Source organism: Ictidomys tridecemlineatus, chromosome 8, assembly GCF_052094955.1.
Source record: "Ictidomys tridecemlineatus isolate mIctTri1 chromosome 8, mIctTri1.hap1, whole genome shotgun sequence".
Taxonomy (NCBI): domain Eukaryota; kingdom Metazoa; phylum Chordata; class Mammalia; order Rodentia; family Sciuridae; genus Ictidomys; species Ictidomys tridecemlineatus.
The window spans coordinates 61,478,858-61,498,084 of record NC_135484.1 but is presented as its reverse complement, the minus strand read 5'-3'; the positions used below and the strand labels follow the sequence as shown (position 1 = coordinate 61,498,084).

Here is a 19,227-nt window from a genome sequence, read left to right as displayed (position 1 = left end):
AAATTTGGAAAAGATTCTATACAAATATTATTTTTAAATGTATGGGGTTATAATATAAAAAGAGCAGCAATATTTTAAAAATATACTTCCTGCCTTCACTGCTAGTAAAAGAAAAAAATGCTTTTTAAATACTTAAAAATTCAATAATAACTATATTAAGAAATTAATACCAGTAAGGAAGAGGAGCAAAATGGTATTATGAACCTTTACAGGTTCAACATTGAATACAATTTAAAATTTTTTATTGGTGTATTATCAATTATACAGGAGATGAGTTTCATTGTAGCATATTCCTACATGCATATAACATAATTTGATCCCATTCACTTCCCAATACCTCTTCCACCCTCCACTTTCCTCTCTTCCTTACTGATTCCCTTTGTGTATACTAATAGTATCCTTGTGTATACTAATAGTATTCATGATCTTTTTCCCCCTTTCCCCTCTAATTTCCACATATGTAAGAAAATCTACTACTTGTCTTTGTGAGGCTGGCATATTAAACTTAACTGGATACTCTGCATTTCCATTGTACTATAAATGACATAATTTTGTTCTTTATGGTTGAATAATTCTTCATTGTGTGTATTATTATTGTTATTTTGCTTTATTTATATATTTATTGACAGACACATAGGCTGATTACATAATCTGGCTACTGTAAATTGTGCTGTGATAAAGATGGGCATGCATGTATTGTATGCTGACTTTAAATCTTTTAAATAAATGCTAAGGAGTGATACATAGCTGGATCATATGGTAATCTACTTAATTTCTTGAGGAACCTCCATACTGATTTCCATAGGAGTTTTATTTACATCCCCATTAACTGTGTATAAAATTTCCTTTGTCCATGTTCCTTCCCAGCTTTTATTGTTGTTTGTATTCTTGATGGTTGCTATTCTAACTTAAGTGAGATGGAATATAATTTTGATTTGGATTTTGCTGATGCATAAAGAGGGTGGATATTTTTCCCACAGTTGCTGGTCATTTGTACTACTTCTTTTGAGAAGTGATATTCAATTCATTTTCCCACTTATTGAATGAGTTAGTTGATATTTTTGGTGTTGAATATTTTGTATTTCTTTCTATAGTCTGGATATTAATCCTGTTGGAAGAGCAGCTGGCAAAGATTTTCTCTTTCTGAAGGCTGTCTTTTAAAACTATTGTTTCGTTTGCTGTGCAGAAACTTTTTAATTTGATGCCACCCCCTTCATTGGTTCTTTCTCTTTATTTCCTGAGCTCCAGGGATCCTATTCAAGAAGCTCTGCCTTCAACAAAATGTTGAAGTGTTTCCCCCATTTTTTTACCCAAACATTTACAGAGTTTCTGGTCTTATACATAGGTCTTTAATTTACATTGACTTTATTTTGTACAGGGTGAGTTTTAAAGATCTTTTCTTCTACATGTGGATACCCAGTGTGTTGTGTTGACCAAGGTGTTGTGTTCAACTTCAACTTAAAATATTTTTTTTAAAATGAATAATTAATTTTTTATTATATATTAAGCTAACCTTATTAAATGGCTTAGAATACTAGAGGAATCATTTAAGATCTTAACCAACCATATTCCCATTCCCTAATGGTTTAAAAAAAACAATATTTAATATTAGCAGACCTAAAATTTAAACTTGGAAATTAATAATATTCAAAATACAGTGAATATCACCAAAATTAGAAAGGATATAAGTCAAAGCACCAGCAAAACTTCTTCTGTAGTGCAGATTTAATATGTGGTTACAAATAAAAGTAGTTCATTACATTATGTTTGTATTATATACTATAGTTTCTTAAAATATAGTTGTTAAATAATTTTCACAATTACCTTAAAAAAAGTACCAAGTTAAAAAAAAAAATCTAGGTAAATAACATACCTGAGTTCGTAAAATTTCATTTTTTGACAACTGCATATCACCAGTCAATTCTTTCACAATGATACCCAGTGGCTCTAGACGTTTACTGAAGTAATTTGTCATTTCAGCTGCCAAGGCTTTCATTGGAGCAACATATACAATCTGTGATCAAAGGAACAACTAGCTTGATGAATGAGCAAACACTACAATGTCATTTGCTTCACAGTAGCCAATATAAGTCACAATTTATTGTGAAATATGATTCCAGCTACTTCCTGTGAGAAAAAAATCTTAATAGTGATATATGAAAAGTATTATCTTTGTTGGATAAGTGGGTAGCTATTTAAAGTACAACGGAATTTGTTTACATAGCTTTATCATTTGGAAAATTGGTTCTGCTTCAAAGCTAAATGTATTTTCATAGCTTTTCACAAGGGTAATAGGATTTTCATAAAACAAATAGGGACTACCTTAATAATGAAGTAACTCAAGCAGTATTAGTTGTGTGAATTCAAGTACAGTAAATATCCTAAAGAACTTCCAGATTTCATTTAACATATATAACTACAAGCTTATTTTAATTCTTAGGATTTAAAAAGCTATTGTTTGTTATTTACTTACCTTAAATTCATTCTTTTTGATAACACCTTGTTGAAAATGTTGGCGAATTTCATGTAAGACTGTAAGCATTGCAATATTGGTCTTTCCAGCTCCAGTAGGGGCACAAATCAACATGTTCTCATTGGTGTTGTAGGCCGTCTCAAATACTATTGACTGAATTCTGTTAAGTCTCCTCATTCCTTTAAAAGCCAACTGTCCAATCTATTAAAAAAAAAAAAAAGCATCATTCATTATAAATTATGATAATGTGAAGAACTCATACAAAACATAAAATACAAACATTAATTCTCTTTGAGTTTTAAAAAAAGAATTTGTTCAGTTTCTAGTACGTCCTATTTTTGAACTTACAATAAATTGTGAAAAGTTGTGAAAAAATACATTTTGAACTTATGATAAATTGTGAAAAGTTGTGAAAAAATACAACTGTTACCCAATTCTAATGCATTTGGAAATGACAACTTAATAAATATGAAATGAGACTACACTGGCATTTTTGTACACACAATATGTAAGTACAAAACAATGATAAATTAATAATGTATCAAAGTAAAATTAAGTGAAGATATTTTAAAGTTCAAGTTTCTTTAGAAATTTCATGATAATGTTCTACTTCATTTAATTTGAAAATGACTAGTGATAGAGCAAACAAAAAACTTCCTAGAGATATAAATAAATGGGAAATTCTATTTCAATATTTTATAAAAAATTCTTTTAAAAGTTTTTAAAAACAAAGCAGTAATATTAGGAACAACAGTCAAAGATTTACATATTACATAAAGTTCATACTGCAGCAAATGCAGTTGTAGATACTTTGCTATTATTTCTTCATTTAATCCTCAAAAAATTATATGATATGTAATAATATGTCCTCTTAACAGAAAACACTAACACATAGATTGGTAAAATAATTTTTCCTTAAGTCTTCCTATGTGAAGAATCCTAACTGACAAAAACTAAAATGTCTAAGAGTAAACAAAATGGGTGTTGAGATTAATCACAGGAAACAAGAATGACATAAATGTCAGAAAAAAATAAATTTTGAAGCCAAGAATATTGCCAGCAATAATGAAATTCATTTCATAATTACAAAGAGATGAATTAATCACCAGGATATTAAATCTCAAATATTTACATATTTAAAAATAGGTCTTAAAAATAATAAAGCAAAAACAGTAGATATGCAAAGAAAAATAGAAATCTCCACCAGAACAGTAAAATATTTCATTGTCCCTCTCCAAAAGTTGTAGAGAAAATATTACTGATATGAAAACCAGCAAGGTTACAGTAAACCAAACAGTACTGTCAACCAATTTCACCTGATTAAATTTATTCATCTAAAAATAGAATACACTTTCTCCCCCAATGTTATTGAACATTTGTGAAGATATAATATATACTGTTTCATAAAATATAAACATACCTGCATTGGTCTTGATAAACTGAAAAAACAAATCTTATAAAATCTGCTCTCTGATCACAATGAAATTAAATTAGTTATCCTTATTAGAAAGTTTCTTAGAAAACATCCAAATACAAGTTAAGCATCCCTAACCTGAAAATCCAAAATGCTCACAAATCCAAAACTTTTTAAGTACCAATCTAAATGTATTCACATCAGGAAATCTGGTTTCATGCACAAAATTATTAAAATGTACAAAATTGTCTTCAGGCTATATATAAAGATGTATATGAAACATAAAGTGAATTTTGCCTTCAGTCTTACTTCCTATCCCCCAGTAATCTCATTATGCATATGCTAATATTGTGAATTTTTTTAAAAATCTGAAATTTAAAAATATTTATACTCAACATTTTTGGATAAGGATATTCAACAAATTAAAACTAAATGACTTACTTCCTAAATAAGGTATTAATGAAAAGAAATTCTAATGGGACATTAATAAATATTCTTAACTAAAGAAAACGAGAATTTTCATATATATAAGTATTTACAGATGTTGGAAAAGCAATATCTAGCAGAAAATCTCTAGCAGTAACTTTCAATATTAAGAAGAAAGATTTCAAATAAATGGCTACTTTATCTTTCAAAGTAAAACTAGAAAAGACACAAATTGGCCCTGTCAAGAACGAAAAAGGTGGTATCACCACAGATGCTACAGAAAATTAAAGAGTGATTAAAAAAATATTAAGAACAATTTTATATCAAAAAGTCTGTGCAGATAAAATGAACATGAACAAACTGATAAACTGGACTTAAGCAAAATGAAAAACATGATTTTCAAGACACTGTTAAAAAAAAGAGAAGTCATATAATGGGATAAAAATATTTGCAAAACATAAAGTCCTTGTATTCAGAATATATAATTTTCTAAATATAATAATCAGAAAACAGTGCAACTTCAAAAACAGACAAAATATATAAACAGTCATTTCACCAAGGAAAATATAAAGATGGCAAATAAGTGCACACACATATACAAAGATACTCAGCATCATTAGTCATTAAAAAATGCATGTCGCAGTAACAATTTGTAAATATTCAAATAGATTAAATCTTTAAAAGTGACAAAATTTTTTATTTTTAAAATTAAAAGCAAATTAAAAATGTTAATGAGGATTTGGAGGAACTGTAATTCACACAAACTGATGGCAGAGGTGTAAAATTACTTTGGAAAACAATTTGTTAATGCTTAAAAAGTTAAATAAACATATACCTAACAGATATTCCAGCTATATCTCCTTTCTAAGATTAACTCAAGTGAAAGGAAATATATATGCAAACAAAAATAAAAATTTTATTTGTTAGAGTACAAAATAGGAAAACAACTCACAGATCACTCAATAGCTGAAAGGATAACAAAATGTTACATATTCACTGACAGAATACTATAGAGCGATAGAAAGAAATGAATTCTTGAGACCTGTAACAAAATACAGAAATCTCAAAACAATCCTGTTGAATGAAAGAGACCAGACAAAAATGGAATACATATTTTATTCACTGATATAAAAGTCTAGCACACATAATCAAATCTGTTCCAAAGAATGAAGTAGATGCATAGTGATGGCGGTAGGTAGCATTAAAGAAGACGACAGATTATGTGGATTAAAATCATCTTTTAGAAATGATGATTATAGATGTTTTGATTGTGGTGACAGTTTCACATGCTAAATTAATATATATATGTATATTATATATATATTATATATACATATAAAGTAGCCATATTATATTATATATATATATATAATTGGACTAAAAACTTGTAATAAAAGTCTGTTAAATAACACAGCCACATCAAAGTTTATGGCAGCACAGTTCATATGCTAAATTTATACACACACACACACACACACATATAAATGACATATAAATGACAATTTGCTTCAATAAAGCTTTTTATTTCAATTTTACCTTTTATGTACTGCTCGGAATAGAACCTAGGGCTCTGCACATGATAGGCAAGTGCTCCACCACTAAGCTATATACCTAACCCCTTTCTATTATATTTTGAGACAGAATCTTATTAACTTGCTTAGGCCGAACTTCAATTTGGAATACTCCTGACTTAGCCTCCCTTTGTAGCTGAGATTACAAGTGTGCACTACCATGCTTAGTTCTCAACAAAGCTAATAAAAAATTAAAATAATATAAAATGAAGTAGCAACTTATTTATTAGATTTATGCTTTATTAGGACAAAGACATTAGAAGAGATAAGGAAAAGTACATCTTGGGCCTAGAAATTCTAAGGCAAGCCAGTCAAACCTCAAACTACCAGTGATACATTCTTTATCAACTTCTACTGATCACTCAGTACTGGAACAGCAACACAGCATGCTTTTTAGGTCTAGGGAACAGAGGCTCAGATTAAAATATTGTACTTGACAATGTTTGTACTATAAATATTGAAGTAAAGATTTCTGAATTCCATTTCCTCATCTGCAAGACAGGTAATATTATATAAGAAGATTATAAAGATTAATTTTTTTAAAGTATAACAATTATGGAGTGCTGACTAAAGGCAAAAATAAGTCCATTACATTAATTATCCTTATTATTTCTAAGAACCATATCAAATTATCATTTGTGTACAATGAGTCGAAATGCATTCTGCTATCATGCATAATTAGAACAAATTAAAAAAACATTTAATTAAAATTCTTGGGGCTGGGGAAGTGGCTCAAGCAGTAGCACGCTCGCCTGGCATGCATGCGGCCTGGGTTCGATCCTCAGCACCACATACAAAACAAAGATGTTGTGTCCGCCGATAACTAAAAAATATTTTAAAAAATTCTCTCTCTCTCTCTCTAAAAAAAAAAAAATCTTTTTGCCAGTTGTCAGCATAAAATCATTAAATAAATATTTATTAAGCAGCCTATTATGTTATTGACAGTTGATTAGGAACTGGGGTAATATACAGTAAAACAAATTGTTGATTTCAGTCCAGTGGGCTGTATATTCATTTAAATAAATAATTTCATATCAAATTATTTTACAGATGAGGAAACTGAGACTTCAAAAGGCTTGTTTAAATTCAAACAACTATAAACAGTGGAGCCGGGTTTTGAAGTAACTTCAGAATTCCAGTCTTGAATTAGATGTTCATACCCATACACAAAGCGGTACTTGTTAGATGTTGAAATAAACCAATATTATCATTACAATCATATCTTACTAAGCCAAGATAGTGCTGTCAATGAATACTGAAATTTTCAGTCTTCATAGACTCATTTCAAGAAATGGAGACTACTGTTTCTAAATTATAAATCTAATCACTCCATTCTAGCTTGAAATTTTCCGAAGTCTTCTTGTTGCCAATTTTGACTGAATACAGTACACAGCATATAGAATCCTTCCAGACACAGTATGCAAGACTCTTCAAAACATGAGCCCTTGTTATTACTCTTCCCACCACCATCTGAACAATTTTATTCCTTCATGTTATATAGAAAACCTTTCCTAACCATAAGAAACTCTTCATTATAATTCATTTGAACATTCAAAAGTAATTTCTGGTTTCCTCCAATTTCTTAAGCAAGTATTATATTTATTTCTATCACATTTCACCATATTTCAAAAGATTAAAGGGACTCCCATTTCTCTTAGAAGCTAACATTCAAACAACTCTCTTTATATATGACTATTATGACCCTTACTAATAAATTTTGAAATTATTTATTTAAATCCAATGAATCTTTCACATAAAATGTGTTAATTTGGGAACAGAAAATAATGCTCTTGCAACTACACACAATTTTTGGCCTAGCAATTTCAATGTTGTAGAATTTATCCAAAATAGATTTATACATACTCAAAACTATGTATAAGAATATTCATCACAAAATTATTCATACCAAAACTAAGAAAAAAATTCCAAATAACATCAATAGGGTACCATCCCATCATATAGGTGCTGGCATTGACTTCTTTAACAAGGTCGCCAAAGCACAAAAACTAAAACTAAGAATCAATAAGTAGGATGCCATCAAACTAAAAAGCTTCTTCTGTACAGGAAAAGAAATGATTAAGAACACAAAGAAACAGCCTATAGAATAGGTAAAAAAAAAAAATCTTTGCCGGCTACTTCTCCAATAGGAGATTAATATCCAGAATATACAAGGACCTTAAAAAACTTAACAAAAAAAAAATTAACCCAATCAATCAATGAGCGAAAGAACTAAAGAGAAACTTATCAAAAGAAGAAAAACAAACACCCAACAAATATATGAAAAAATGTTTAACATCTCCAGCAATCAGGGAAATGCAAATCAAAACTTAATATTAAGATTTCATCTCACTCCAGTCAGAATGGCTATGATCAACAATATGAACAACAATAAATACTGGTGAGGTTGTAAGGAAAAAGGTACACCCATACATTGTTAGTGGGACAACATTCGAGTACAACCACTCTTGATGGTGCAGTATAGAGATTCCTCAAGAAACCATGGATGAAATCACCATGTCACCCAGCTACTGGACTTTTCCACAAAGATCTAAAATTGGCATATTATAGTGATATAGCCACATCAATATTTATAACAACACAATTCACAATAGCTAAATTATGGAATGAACCCAGATACCCATCAATAGATGAATTAAGAAATTGTGATACAGATATAGATATACACACACACACAGAAGTCCTACTCAGTCATAAAGAAGGATGGAAGTATAACTTTGGTGGTAAACTGACGGAAATGGAGAATATCATGCCAAGTGAAATGAGACAAACTCAGAAACTCAAAAGGTTGAATGTTTTTTCTCCTATGCAAAAGCTAGAGTAAAGTAAAGGAAACAGGATCAAAGAAGAGAATAACAGAAACAATCAAATATAAATTAAAAGATGAACAAAAGGAAGTCTAAAAGAGTAGCAGAAAGAGAAGGGCAGGGAAGGACAGGAGGGAAAAGGAGGGGATCATGAACTGAAATCAACAAACTGTATGAGTTTGTCAGGATGAACCCAACATAATTTATAAAACTCTAGCAACAAAAAAAATAGGGTATCACCTAATAAATTATGGCACATCCATTCCATAAAATTCTATGCACTCATAAAACAAAATTAAAAAGTGTGCTATTTTCTGAAATATGCAGATCTTGTTATGTAGAAAAACAAAGGTGAAGAACAGTATTATGTAAGGTTTTTGGGTTTTGGGGGTGGTGGTGGGGATTGAACCCAGGGCCTTGTGCATGTGAGGCAAGCACTCTTCAAACTGAGCTATATCCCCAGCCCCTAAGAACAGTATTATGATATGTTATGTTTTATCCAATACTGGAGGCAGAAGAAACAGGGAATAAGAATCTGTATTTGCTCCTAGAAACTAGAAGAATACATAAAATTCAACATAATAGTTATTATTGGGAGGGAACAGCAGACCAGGGCAGACAGAAGACATCAATAAGAAACTTTCCACTAATATAAAGGATTCTGAAATATAAGTTTTCAAAAAGTAATATAAATGTAAATTTAAAAATGTAATATTTTCAGAAAGTTTTTTAAATATGAGTTACACTATGCAATAAGAAAAAAAGAGACAAAGAAATACAATTGACATCATTAAAAATGGAGGAACTCAAGTATCTAATTTCAAAATCTTATTTTGAATTTTAACCAAGTTATCTAATTTATAAAAGTAAATACAAAAATATAAAGTCAATAATACAAAATAGCTGACTCGCCTCTTTATTCATGATATGGATGGAATATTATATCTTTACAAAATACCAAACTTCTAATTTCTACATCTTCTTGAAAATACACTGAAAAATTACTACAATCTGTTTATTAAGACATGGAAGACTTTGCATGGTCACTGTTATTTTCTAGTTACTTAAGGGTCATGTATTTTAATGTCTCATGATAATAATTCATTTTGAACCAGACAACCTGGGTAGGGAAAAATAAATCTTAGTAACAAAACAGCTCGAGAGAGTAATCTACTATTAAATCCTTGAAGGAAATGAGATTGTAAAATTTTGTGAAAATCAAAAGTTATTTTCTAAAATGAAATGGTGACAAACTTTATTACATACAAAGAAAGCAGTATGAAATACAGCTAGAATTAAAAAATTGCAAACATAATTCATAATCCTTTTATTGCTTAACTGAATCCATTTATACCATTTAAAACATTAACTGAAAAAATTCAATGTCTATAAGTGCCAATTCATAAAAATTCCCTCACACTGAAAACAGTCAATCTAAGAAACACAGTAAAAAAAATTAGCTAAATAAATAGGTTAGGTTGTCTACATTCTACTCCTTGATAATGAATAGATAAATATGGAGATTTTACATCCCTTTAAGAAAAAAACACGAGGAGAGAAAAATATAAACCATAAAGAGATTTAAGAAGAATTTAAGGTATAATAGGAGTCAGAGTTTAACCTTTCCTTAGGAGAATAAGATGCCCCTTTTTCCTGAGAGAGTTATGATTTGAGCTAAGGCTGAATGCTGAATAAAAACAAAGTTCTCATGGGGGAGATTTAAAAACACAAAACTTTGGCTGCCCAATCACAGCAATCTCAACAGATAAATCATCCAGGGTTCCTGCCAGCACATTTTTAACAATACTCTGAAACACCTTCACTACAGTGCTGAATCAATAGTCTTATTAACAGTATATGTGATCATAGTAAAAAACATGCTTTAACCATAGATATGGGTTTGAGATATCTGGGTTTGGTTTACTTGTCTTTAGATAGAGCCAACATAATGAGTGAGAGTTAGTTTCACAAAATCAATGTTATAATTAAAGTACACAAAGGCTGCATGCTGAAACACACATGGTAGCTATGAATTTGGTGTTTTCTATGATGTTAATACATTATTTTCATCAGACAGATGAACTAATTCTGGCTGTGTGTATACTGCATCTATCCCTTTAGGATTATTTAAATGTTGTAGCTTAAAATTATTTAATGGTATTACAGTCTAGTTGGCCAAAATTGTAGGATTTGCCTTCTGATAAACAGCTGTGTCTCTAATCATGGCAATTAATCTGAAGCAAAAGATCCTGTCAAATTCTGTTGAATCCCACAATGAAAATGTCATTTTTAGTTTCTTGGCTGATATTTATGGTAATAATTCCTTTTAGCTCCGATTTTAACCTTTAAATCACTGCCACTATCCTGGCCAAAATCCTTAAAACTGGCAAAGTATTTTAGCACTTACATGGTCAAATCTACAAAATGTTACTCATGTTGAATTATGGGTAAGTTATTAATTTTTATAATACTTAGGACTTTAAAATTTCTCCAAAATAATTAGATCAAGGATGTCATTTTATTATTTAACTGTTTTATTATTATTATTATTATTATTATTATTATTATTATTATTATTATTTGCAGTGGTAGGATTGAACTCAGGGCCTCATAAAAACTTAGCAAGGATGTCATTTTAAATATGCATCTCCTTAAAATTTTAAAGAATTCTTACTATAACTCTCTTAAAGATATAAAACTATTTTCATTACCACTTAAGCCCAGAATATTTGAAACATTTATCAATTCAAGATAAGAATTTAATATCAATAATAAAAATCAAAAAGATCTATAAAGGAAAGTATTAACGACTTATTTAGAGCAACCAGATCTATACGTGTGTGTGTGCGCATATGTGTGTATTTCAAAGTTTAACATATTGATTTCCTAAAAAACAGAAATTTTAAAATACATATTTAAACTGGCCCTTTCAAAATATTTTAATATTTTAAATAACTAAGGTAAAAAATATAGAATTTTCATATCTATTTTATGGAAATGAACTAATGGCATTTATTTGAATATGACAATGTGACATTAAATGAGTAAAACAACAAATATTTTCACCAAATCTTTTGCTCTGTCAAAAAAAGTTAGAACCTTGATATGAAAGACAATTTTAAGTCATTTTCTTTTTTAAATTCCACAAAGAGAGACAAAGTGAATATCTTTAAATCACAGAATTCCTGACTTTAAGAATAATCTTAAATAGATTTTAAGGTAGGATAACAAAAATTCAACGAGAGGAAAATGTTAAAATACATATAATATATATATTTATACAAAAATAGAAAATAAAAATTACCAAAACACACATTCCCATGTATCATCATCATTATGCATCATAATCCTACCAAGGGCAGAATAAAAGTTCCACTAGAAAGAACCTTTGGAATCTCATATCCAAATTTTGGATAAAATTTGTTAATATATTTTTCACTTTTACTCAACATCTTATAGATCTTGGTCAACAGAGAAGAATAAATAGAATATTTCAAGATTAGAAAGCAAAAGACACAATAGCCATTGTTTACAAATCAAATATGACTACAGAAAAAACTCAAAAGACTCTATAAGCAAATTTAGTAGCAATAATAAGATTACAGCTTAATCAAGCTGACACATACAAAATTAGACATCAAAAATTCCATGCACTAGCTAAAAGCTGAATCTATCATTGAAAAATAGGTATAGTAACCAGAAATTAAATGGTACCTCAGAAAAATACAAAACATTTATATTTTTGGCAGAACTTCAAATTAGTAAAATCACTTTGGAAAACAGTAATGGAGACTTCCCAAAAAACTAGGAATGGAATTACATATGACCTAGCTATCCTGCTCCTTGGTAGTTATCCAAAGAAACTAAAATCATCATACTATATTGATACAACCACATCAATGTTAATAGCAGCACAGTTCACAAAAGCAAAGTTATAGAACCAACAAAGGTACTTGTCAACAGATGAATGAATAAAGACAATATGGTATATATACACAACAAACTTTTACCCAGCCATAAAGAAGATTATGGCATTTACTAGAAAATGGATGGAAGTGGTGACCATCGTTCTGAGTCAAAAATTTAATGATAAAATGTTTTCTCTCATATGTGGAAACTTTAACAAAAGAAGGAGAAAAAGGAGGAGTGGGGATCCCAGGAAAACTGAACGGAGATCAGTGTAGTTGAGAAAGCTGACAGAGAAGGAAGGGAAGAAGGAAAAGGAAAAGAAAAGAACGGCAGAATAAAATTGACCCAATTATGCCATGTATATATGTGAATATACAACAATGAATTTCAGCTTTATGTGTACCTATAAAGTACCAATTTAAAAAAAAAAAAAACTGTAAGTAAATAGTAGACCAGTAGAGTAGAGGGAGAAAAACAGGGGGAAAAGGGAAGGAAAAGAGGATGTCCTGGGGAAAAAAAAAAAATGACATGAGAAAACATAACATAAAATATAAAGATATATTGGTGCTGGTCTGTCAGCAGTAGAGTGCTCACCTAGCACATGTGAGGCCCTGGGTTTGATCTTTAGCACCACATAAAAATAAATAAAATAAAGGTATTGAGGAGTTCAACTACAACTAAAAAATGAATATTAAAAAATATAAAGAAATGAACCTAACAAAAATGTGTAAAATATATGCTGATAAATAAATCGTGAGAATATCAGAGACAAGCAATTGATACATATATCCAGAGTCAAATAATGGTAAGAAAACCCATAAACAACAACAGAATCATATCAAGTATTCCTGCTTATTTTAACACAATACATAAATATATTGCAAGTCAGGGACTAAATCCATTTTAAAGGCAATTTAAAATTCCCATATTACAAGTTAATTTTTAGACTTCTGAATTTATTTAAGTTCTAAAATTATAAATCTGGGACAGCTCAATGTGCCATTAATGCATTCTAATGTCCTGCTATAAAATCAACAAAGTATAGATTATAAAGAAAATTATTTTGTTTGAATGCTTCAAGCGAGAAGCAGATGTTAATTATAAACTCTCTGCAGTGGAACAGGTATTTTTCAAAGCAGCTGGTGCCCTTTTCCTAGTTAGTTGTTTGCTAGTGCTCCCAGTAGATTTTATAGCACTGTAATCCTGAAGAGGTTAAGGCACCAAGACAAAAAAATTCTTATTTTGAAGAGAAAATATAAATTTTGAAGGTTATATGAGAATTTTCCATTTTTTCTCATAATTTCCATAGTAATACCTTAAACAATATTTTAGTAAGTAAAATAATGCCTTTCTAACAGTAAAAAAATTTTCACAAATAAAATTATTTTTGAAGATTCCACACAAAGAGCAACACACATAACACAAAATTTCTTATTTTATGCCAGGTCCACAAAAATTTTTCAACATGAAATTAGGAAGTAGCCAGTCACAATGGCACATGCTTGTAATCCCAGTGATTGGGAGGCTGAGACAGGAGGATTGCAAGTATGAGGCCATCCTCAGCAATTTAGCAGGGCCCAAAGCAATTTAGTGAGATCTTGTCTCAAAATAAAAACCATAAAGGGCTGGGGACATAGCTCAGTGATAAAGAATACCTAGAATCCCTAGTACCAAAAAGAAGAGAAATTAGGAACTCTCTTCTGTGTATACCCCACAGAAGATGTGTTTTAAATAAAAAAATAAGTTAATTGCCATAGTTTCTGATAAGAATAAGCAGTCAAGAAACAGTTCCACAAGAAGTTTTCACTAAGCCTCCATAACTTTCTACATAAAATTACCCTGAAGTTGAACTGCTGATTTAGTACTTGAAGCATTTCATAGTGTACTGTGGGCAAATACTTAACAAAAATGCTTTTTATATCCCAACAATGCTATAAGTTCACAGAATGCAAGGATGCAAGCTGTATTTTTTTGTTTTTCTGTTTTTGTTGTATGTCATGTAACATATCTGCCAAGGTATATAAAGTCTTTCCCCAACCACATCTTTTAGTTGCTGGTAAAAAAGTCCTCTAATATAATGAGAAAACAAAAAGGAAGTTAAAAAGAAAATTACGAATCATAATTTTGCAGGAAAACTGCAAAATTCCAAAAGCCAAGGGAAGATCTTAAAAGCTACCAGTGAGAAAAATTTACACTAAAACAAACTATAAGACTGCAGACATCTCAAAATCAAAAAGGAAAAGAAGGTGACAATAGAATAATGTCTTAAATGTGCTAAGAAAAAGCATGAACTTAGAATTCTATTAAATATCTCAAGAATAATAGTTTAAAAAAGGATATTTAGATTAACAAAATTTAAAAGGTTTTTGGCAACACCCACTTTTACTATAGAAAATTTGAAGAAAAAAACTGATATACTATGAAAGCACTGATAGAATTTTAATTAAATAGTAAATCCAAATAACTTCACTATAAATTAATAACAACAACAATGTATGGTATAAAATCTAACACAATATAGAACTAAAAATCTAAAAGAACATAGAACTAAAATAGTATCAATGAAGCTAGGAAAATGATAAGGATTAAAAAGGTTGAAAATCCCTTTTTTTTTTTTTGGTTGAAATATTTTAGATCTACTCAACACACAGAAGAGAAGGAAAACAAAAAGAACCAAGTTTCAAGGTATCAAATGTTTATTATTAAGAAAAAAAGAAAGCACATAACTCACACACATAGATGGGACATGTCCTATTTTATACCCTCAGTGCATTAATTACTAAAAAGAATGTCTACAGATTCATAAGAAAAATGAAACTTTAATAAAGAAAAAAAGTTCTCTATTCATTCTCTAAATTTCTAATGCTTCAAATCTAATTTTTAAAAATAATCCGACCAGAAATGTAATCATTTGGTTTTCTAAAGGAACTTGTTATCATACAGGCATTTGGTTTCCAAATTATTAATTTTCACTGTCTTTGAAACAATCAATAAATCCATGGTACTAAAACTAAATATATATTTAAAACTAATATATATATATTTTCCCCCATTGTCATATAACTACTCAAAAATTTTGTATTTTTTCTTCTGTAGATAATAATAGTATCCCCATTTGCTGTGGAAAATTCCTCCTTCACTCCTAGTGGCTCAAGGAAGCTGACAATAAGGATACATATAATTATCAGCAAGAACCTCCCACCAAAGGAAAAGGCATTGTTTCGGAAATAAACTGTGATCCTGTGTCAGGAAAATAAAACTTTAATCCCAAGAGATTTTTTCTTTCTTTTTTTTCCTTTCAGAACTTGTGGGAATACTCTTCCTTCTGGAATTGAAGTATGAGAAAACAAATATGTTTGAACTTCTGACATATACTTTTCCCTCACCTTATAGAGAAAGCAAAGCTGAGAATCCGGAGATGAAAAGAATAAGAGAAAACAAAGAGACATGAGCAAGAGAAAGGTAAGAGGGAAGAAAAAAGAAACAATAAAGAAATAAAGAAAAATAGAGAAAGAATGAAAAAGAGACAATGATGGATCCAATGACATCAATAGATGTAGACAAGATGGCCACACATGCAGCTTTACTCCTAGACAATTCAGTTAGAAATGCCAATAAACTGTCTTTGTTGTTGCTTTTACTTCTGTAACTACCAACTCAGTGAAACTGGACTAATCCAGAGACCCCCATCTAATTTTTTTTAATTAAATAATTTATTTATTTGTTCTAATTTGTTATACATGACAGCAGAATGCATTTCAATTCATTGTACACAAATGGAGCACAATTTTTCATTTCTTTGGTTGTACACAAAGTAGAGTCACACCTAGGGTAATGACGCTCATCTCATTCCACCATCTTTCCTACCCCAATGCACCTTCCCTAATTAGTTATACATGACAGTAAAATGTATTTTGACACATCATATATAAATTAAGTATAATTTCTCATTTGTCTGGTTGTATATGATGTAGAGTTACACAGGTCATGTAATCATATATGCACATAGGGTAATGATGTCTGATTCATTCTACTATCATTCCTACCCCTGCGCCCCATCTCCTCCCTTCACTACCCTCAGTCTAGTCTAAAATACCTCTATTCTCCACCCCCTCCATTGTGAATTAGCATCCATATATCAGAGAAAACATTTGGTCTTTGGTTCTTTGGGATTGGCTTACAGGCAATTCTGATGCATCATGCAAAATACTGATGTAAGACATAATTAGAATTTCATTCTGTTATAAAAACTTACTGTAGAAAATAGCTTAACATTGAATATGATAAGGAATTGTTTTAAAAATAACAAGACTTCAGTGGAATATTGTGTGATTTAAAAACTGATGCAATATGTCTGACATTGAAAAACAATTAAATATACATGAATTGCACACAAACACATAAAATGATGCAATTCCATTTTTGTAAAAAATATTCATATACACAAATATATAAAAAATACAATTGATTTTTGTAATTCTGTGGATATTTTTGTATTGCTTTATGTTGCTCCTTTGGTGTTACTGTTTAGATATTAGGTGGCCCCCAAAAGCTCATATGAGATAATTCAAGAAAGTTTAGAAATGTAATGACTAGGTTATAAGACCTTGCTTAGTGCATAAATCCCTTGATAGGGATTTACTGAATAGTAATTGTAGGCAGGTAGGATGTGGCTAGAGGAAGCCAATCACTGAGGGAATGACTTTGGAGTTTACATTGTCCCTGGGGAAGAAAATTGGCTCTCTTCTCTGCTTCCAAATTCCACGTCCTGAACTGCTTTCCTCCACCACACTCATCTGCCATAATTTACTGCCTCACCTCAGACTCAGAGCGATAGAGTTGGCTATATATGCACAGAGACTTCTAAAATCATGAACCCCAAAATAAACATTTCCTCCTCTCATTGTTCTTGTGAAATCTTTAGGTCACTGCAGTAAAAAAGTGAATAAAAAAGAAATTGGTTCTGAGAAGTAGGGTCCGTGTGACTAATGTGACCATATGGTTCTGTTATGGTGTAAACTGATAAATACAATCAATAAGAATGTAAGTTATAGGTTACGGATTAGTAAAAAAAATATAGATTATAGATAGAAGATTTTGATAAGTGAGATAAGACAATTATAAAGCAAGAACTTTCATAGACAGGTCTAAGACTCCATTTTGGTGTCTTCTATAAAAAACTGTTACAAGAGCTGTTTCAGAGAAACTGAAATGGAAGCTGTTTTCTTATTTTAAAAAGTGTCTTTCTGTACTTTGTACCCCTTAAATTGTACCCTACTCAGGATGCAACAGTGGTCGAGGTGAGCTACATCCTGGGTTTGAATGCCCTTGTGGGTCTACATGACTTTGAAGTAGATTCTCGCCCCACTGACCCCCACCCATATTCAGGATGTGACTGTCTAACACCTGCTTGAACCCAGGGCTGTGGTCAACTGAATTGCAAAGCTAATGCTTTTTTTGGCTTCTGTTTATCACTTGCTTGCTGACTGGAAAATTCCAGTCCTGTATAGAGCCCACAGGTCCCACTTATTAATGTTTTAATTTCAATGATTGGCTAGCTTACATGACGATAAGCAAATCATTGAGTTGTGGTTTTTGTGCTTATATTCTCTTTGGATAGACAAGGAAGCTGCTGTCCTCCTACAGAGCTTGAGTCTCTGCGGTAGGTGACAGTCACTGGCCTGGTAAATAAAACTCTCTTTTGATTTGAATTCAGACTCAGAGTGCTTTCTGAGGTGTCTCCCCATAACAGTTCAGAAGTTTTTGGAGCTTCTTAGAATTTGTGGAAGCAACTTTAAAAAGTTTAGAGATGCAAGCTGGAAAAGTTTGAGAATGTTATCAACAGCTTAATGGATGTTTCTGTGTGAGCTCAAAAGACTAGAATGCCAACAGGAGTATGAACAGTCTATGACAGGGTTCATGAGGTTTCCAGGCAGAAGGACTTTATTGGAAATTAGACTAGAGACCAATCATATTCTGTTCTGGCTATGAAGTTGTGTACATTTTGCCAGTGTCCTGAGACTTTCTGTAAGGTTGAATTTAAAGGTGATGGACTTTATAATCTGGTGGAAGAAATCTGTAGGCAGCATAGCATTCAGGTAGTGGCATGGATATTGCTGGCAGCTAGCCAAATTTATTGTGATAATTAGGATCAGAAAGTGAAACAGAAAGATTTTAAAAACTTAGTTTGGACAGAAAACTGTAAGTAAAATTGGGGCAAAGGAAGGTATGGCTAAAGATATTATAGCTATCATAGAAACACTAAATACTTCACCAAGAAACAATAGTAAAGAAGTCTTTTTTTAAATAACTTTATTTATTTTTATGTAGTTTTGAGGATGGAACCCAGTGCCTCACATGTGCTAGGCAAGTACTCTACAACTGAGCTATAACAACCCCAGCCCAAGTAAAGAAGTCTTGATGAAATCTCAGGAATTGGCAAGACCATACCTATCTCAGGCTTAATGGTGTGAAAGTAAAAATTCCCTTGAGAAGAGACCAGTGGGCCACCCTGCTTGCACAAAGTAGCCTAGGAAATTGTTTTACAACACTCAGCCAACTAGGCAGGCACTCAAAGCCTGTTGAAGCCATGGTCCTAGAAGGCTTAGC

The 19,227-nt window shown here is 30.9% G+C and overlaps 1 protein-coding gene across 4 annotated transcripts in view; it reads right to left on the bottom strand.

The window, feature by feature from the left end:
- Window positions 1-19,227, bottom strand: part of Ascc3 (activating signal cointegrator 1 complex subunit 3) — a 340,007-nt gene that overhangs the window by 248,689 nt on the left and 72,091 nt on the right. For all 4 annotated transcript variants that reach the window (XM_078019561.1, XM_078019562.1, XM_078019563.1 and 1 more), the window contains 2 exons: window positions 2,474-2,674; window positions 1,874-2,014 (listed from right to left, as the gene is read on the bottom strand). In XM_078019561.1, the coding sequence (XP_077875687.1) occupies window positions 1,874-2,014; window positions 2,474-2,674 (342 nt within the window). The remainder of the gene's footprint in view (window positions 1-1,873; window positions 2,015-2,473; window positions 2,675-19,227) is intronic.